Source organism: Gadus macrocephalus, chromosome 7, assembly GCF_031168955.1.
Source record: "Gadus macrocephalus chromosome 7, ASM3116895v1".
Classification (NCBI taxonomy): domain Eukaryota; kingdom Metazoa; phylum Chordata; class Actinopteri; order Gadiformes; family Gadidae; genus Gadus; species Gadus macrocephalus.
The window spans coordinates 10,158,201-10,163,200 of NC_082388.1; the positions used below are offsets into that span (position 1 = coordinate 10,158,201).

Here is a 5,000-nt window from a genome sequence, read left to right on the forward strand (position 1 = left end):
TAGAGGACACCACATTTACAAATCACTTTATTGAGAAAAGATGTTGACTAAAAGTTAAAACTGGATTTTGTTGTGTTGTACCAGAAAAACAGCTTGTTGGAAAAAAGATGTATTCCTATGGTTTACTCCTCTATCCCAAATGCTTTATTGTAGCCATTGTCCAATGTTACCATTAATGATGATGATTTATGTGTTTATCTTTCCTTTGCTGCTGACTTTTAGTTTTAGTTTTTGTTGAAGTTATTGTTTAATGTCCATTAAATCTAGCTATATTGTGTGACATCATGGTCAGAGTGATAGAAAATGTTTGAGCCCGACCGATCCGGCGAAACTATCTTGTGAACCCTCTATTTGAAAATGTCTTATCGGCATAAAGTGTTCCCAGTGTGTGTGTGTGTGTGTGTGTGTGTGTGTGTGTGTGTGTGTGTGTGTGTGTGTGTGTGTGTGTGTGTGTGTGTGTGTGGCTTCATGTTAAGTGGAGTGCTAGTTCATTTTCGTACAGTAATGATGAATTGCATCTAACTGCACTTTATGCAAGTTTGTCAAAAAAGAAAAGCTTTGTAAGCATTCTATTAAACTGCTAGTGTCCAGCAGATGGTCTTCATGAAGCATCATCACTTTTTCTATGGGTCACAAATGTCCTCACTCAACCAGGATCAGTGACTGCTGGTTCATTTCCATTCATCCCTTTTCCGCTGTCGGGTTTCAAGAAACAATAATCTTGTGACGCGTCAAGAGAGTGTAGCGGTCCATGTACCCTTGTATGACGTGACTGTATTTATATTGTAATGTCACGCCTCAGAGTGGATGTCTGATTCGCCCACTTGCTGTTGTGTTACCAATGACTCGGGCATTGAATGTGTCCCCTGAAATGTGTGTGTGAGTGGTGTGGAAATTTGTTTTTGACCTTTAACATGACTTGAAGGGATAAAGTTTGCCTTCCTGACTCAATCTCCCTAACCATGGACACGCTGTTGTATGTACAATCTTTCACGTCAAATAAATGTCCTCTAATCAGTATCAGAGGAAATACTGTTACTGATAATACTGTGATTTCTTCATGTTCTTGGAAAGCCCAGCTCTGGTTTATGACATTGTTGATATGATGATACAATATAACAATGACAGCAAAAATGTACACGGCTATATTTCTGTTATGAATTAGATGTATTCTTTGCAGATTTCATCCCATTATATCAAGGTTTGTTTTTTATTAGGGAGTGCAATCCAATGATTTCCTGTAATTACTGCAAAAAATCTGTAATGTTCCACAGGCGAGTGACATCAACACAGATAAACAAACAGATAGGTGAAACATCGTCTCCCTGCTGGTTATTTATTGATAGGAGGTCATTGTATGGTTTCCCTCTGTAACACATTGGGTTAGGAGGGTTTGATGTAGAGGAGGTTCAGACTGTACCAGGGTTAGGCCTGTTAGTTCACCCTCCTTATCTTTGGCACATTTCAAGTCTTGGTTGCTCGACATTTCATTTTCCTTTTTTTATGAACAATTCTCCCTTTTAATCATTGTCTTTTCCTTTCAGTATACCTGCAGTGAATGATTACCTGGTCGTCCTCAGAAAGCGTTAGTAAGAGCAAGTATGGCTGTTAATATGACTGATTCTTCCTTTTGGCCAAAAGAGAACCTTCTTAAAATTAGCTAGGAAAGTCATTCAAAGGGCATTTGCACATGCATAGAGACAAAGGATTCTGCAGATGTCTTTAAGATGTTCAATAAGTGTTCAATTGTAGACATGATCCAATCCATGAGTCTTTGACGATTTACACCAAAGTTGAAATGGGAAAGAAGAACATTTGGCTGCCCACTGTCTTTGACATCGTTGAAGAATGAAGCAAATCCTCGGTATGGACAGAAGATGAATGTAACTGACCAACCAGGCAGGGAAGTGCTTGGATTCCCCATCAACTGTTACACGTCTTTGGACCAACGATTATTCTCTGAAGGGTAGCATGCTTTTTCCTGTCTTTGAGAAGCACCGGAGCCTGTTTCTAGTACTGAAATACCATCACTCTTTAAATTTTCAGCTCAATAGTCAGTGGCTGATATGGATATTCTGATTGGAGATCACATTAACTGAATAATACATAGATGTGTTAAAGCTCAAATCATCTTTGTCCTGCTGCTGAAGATCGTGTCCTCACGGCCACAGTTGAAACGGTTCACAGTGAAAGTTACCAAACAGATCTGCAACGACTCTAATCCACCCGTCCCGTCCGTTCATATACGCCCATATTCGTTTATCCGTTACAAACTCTGTAGGTTCCGCCGCTCCCTCGTCCTCTCACCTCCCCTTCCTCCCCTTCCTCTTCGAGCTCCGCTTCTTCCTGCTCTGCCTCCCTTGACTTCTCCAAACGTCTTGAAGAAGTGCTCCATCTCCCTTTGCAGTGTGGCGTTGCGTCGGTCCGCGTCCACCCGTGCCCGCTCCACGTTGCGTATCTTCACCTCGGCCAGGCTGTGCCAGCGCTTGTGCCGCTCCAGCCGGGAGCACAGGGCGGCCAACTGATCCTCCAGGGCCTCGTTGCAGCGCTCCAACCTGCCACAGAAGAAGAAGACTGGGGAGTGAGATAGTCCGGGGGGGGGTCAAACCATTATAAATGCTCTCATAGCTTAACGGAAACATCGGTTATCAATATCATTTCTTTGTAGCAATTCTGGAAAAAAGTATTTAGCAAGCTTGATAGTAACAACGCTAGACGCTAGGTTGGGCCTCCAGCCAAAAAGACGGTGATCGGCGCCTTTTCACTCTTTACCTTTTAGTTAGGTTTAGAAATTAAGAGAGTAACAACGGTTGGAACAGAGAGTCAAGGTGGAGAAACTTAGCTGGTGGAGTATTACCCTAGAGTATAATGTCCACACCAGAAGAATAGGGTTAGGGCAATGCTGGAGACATCAACGCTGAAGGTAGAGGTCACCGATTATTTATGAATCTACGGTTTGAAAAATAATGACTAATTCCTGTTACTTTTACTTCTACCACCGGTACCAAAACATACGAAAGGTTTTGAAAAGTGTTCCATCTCACCTGGATATGGTGGCCTGGTACTCAGTCCTCTGTCGGGTCATCTGTTGCTTTAGCTCAGCCAGGTAAGAGCGAACATTGTGGGCCTCAGTCTGAGCGTGGGTGGGTTGGGGGTCCGGAGACCCAGAGGAGAGGAACACCTCGGAGCTGCCCGTACTCAGAAGCATGTCACTGGGAACGGAGCAGGAGGCTGGGGAGTTAGGGGGCTGAAGATCCCCATTGGGGTTATCGTCATCGATAGCATCCTCAACATCACCGTCTTCACCACCACTATCCTCCTCTTCCTCGTAACAGTCATCCTCTTCTGACCCCTGGTGGGAGAGAAACATGGGCGATGACCTCAGCGACTGGCACCGACTCGACCCACACTCAGCGACACAGTCCCCCGTGTCGTCCACTGGGAGCAGCTCACAGGAGGAGAAGGAGAAGGAGGACACCAGACTGTGTTGGGCTTCCTCCTCTCCTGCCCCTTCCCTCACAATCAAAGACGAGTCCAGGTGCATGGCCGCCGCGTCGGCATCAAACGGGTCACCATCGCCCGTCTCCGTTCCAGGGTGCAGAGAAGCTCTGCTTAGGTTGTCGTAGGCCGACGTGGTGCTGTCCTCCTGGTACTCGCTGCTGCCGCCGCTGTCCGCCTCCGGTAGTACACCCACTTCCTTCCCCTCCTCCGCTTCATCAGCCCAGGGGAAAGCCTCTTCTTCCTTGTGGCCGGGCGGCAGTGCGCCTGACTGAGCGGGGCTGTCTGGGAGTTGCGATTGAAGGACCAGCGACGGAGTGGCGGGGGCTGGGAACAGGCCGGGGGGGCCCTCGTTGGAGCCCAGGCCCGGGACTTCGTCCGGCGCACCGATGGGACACTGTTTGTCTGGCTGCGGGGTGCCGAGTCCGGCTGCATGGTAACGGTGCTGGTGGTGGAGTGGGGAGAGGGGGAAGCTGGTCGAGGGCAGCGGGAACAGGCAGCTGTCCGGGTGTGAGGAGGTGTGGCGGTGGCCCAGGACTCTCTTGGGGCCGGGGGGGAGACGTGGGTCGGCCGCATGGCTGGAGAACACGGGAGGAGGAAGGAGGGTTACGTGGGGGGGGGGGGGGGGGGGGGTCGTCATTAGCATTGCGTTAAGTCACTTCCTGTTATGCTGAACACATTCAAGTCATTCTCTACCAGACAATACATTACAATTATGTCGGGGCCTTTAATGTGCATTTGTGCCCCTATATTCCAATGGTCTGATGAGGTAGTAAAACCAGACGACCTTATTTGGACAGTTCATGTCACACTTCAACACTAGCTGGTTGCACTACACTTCATGGCCCCTATGTGATTGCAATAAATATGACGGAAGAGCTTGAACCTTTGGGCACAGTCTTTGGAGGGAGGGTGGGTAGGAGGGCTTGGATGTTCCCTGGGGTCCCTGAGACTGGAGACGGAGCCTGGCCTCCCCCAGCGCTCTGCGATGAGAGGCAAGGAGAGCTGCCGGGCGCAGGGGGAGACGGGAAGCCAAGCCGGCCTTGGTGTTGTGAGCGGTGGGTCCTGGGGCTTTCCCACGGGCCGGGCTGGACAGGGGCCAGCATCTCTTGGGAAGAGGGACTGGTGCTCCCTGATCAGCTCCAACATCAACACCTGGACCACAGCTGCACCTGGGTGAGACGCAATATTTATATATTTTATTGTGTTTGACCTTTATTGAACCAGGTGAGGCTTGTTTTCCAAGAGCGACCTGGTCAATAAGGCAGCACTAGGAACGTTATAGACGAGGCCCACGGACATAGAAAAGGATCCAGACTGTCCAAGTTCAAGCTGCTTTCATCATCATCATCATCATCATCATCATTATCATCATCATCATCATCATCATCATCATCATCATCATCATCTTCTTCCTTCCCTGTAAAATCTGAACCCAAAAGCAGAAGGAAGTAAAAATTATATTTATTTGATGTTGAGCAAGGCTTTGGCTCAAGCATTGA

The 5,000-nt window shown here is 47.9% G+C and overlaps 2 protein-coding genes across 5 annotated transcripts in view; one reads left to right on the forward strand and one right to left on the reverse strand.

Annotated features, from left to right (window-relative positions):
• kiaa1191 (KIAA1191 ortholog) overlaps window positions 1-280 on the forward strand; it is a 9,333-nt gene extending 9,053 nt beyond the window's left edge. The window contains exon 9 of the mRNA XM_060056567.1: window positions 1-280. This exon is cut by the window's left edge and continues 908 nt beyond it. The gene's annotated coding sequence lies outside the window, so the exon portion shown is untranslated.
• Window positions 281-1,181: 901 nt separating this feature from the next.
• The window catches only part of si:ch211-247j9.1 (rho GTPase-activating protein 22), a 9,492-nt gene continuing 5,673 nt past the window's right edge, over window positions 1,182-5,000 (reverse strand). For all 4 annotated transcript variants that reach the window (XM_060056559.1, XM_060056558.1, XM_060056557.1 and 1 more), the window contains 3 exons: window positions 4,385-4,670; window positions 3,045-4,076; window positions 1,182-2,555 (listed from right to left, as the gene is read on the reverse strand). In XM_060056559.1, the coding sequence (XP_059912542.1) occupies window positions 2,267-2,555; window positions 3,045-4,076; window positions 4,385-4,670 (1,607 nt within the window). In that variant the 3' untranslated portion in view covers window positions 1,182-2,266. The remainder of the gene's footprint in view (window positions 2,556-3,044; window positions 4,077-4,384; window positions 4,671-5,000) is intronic.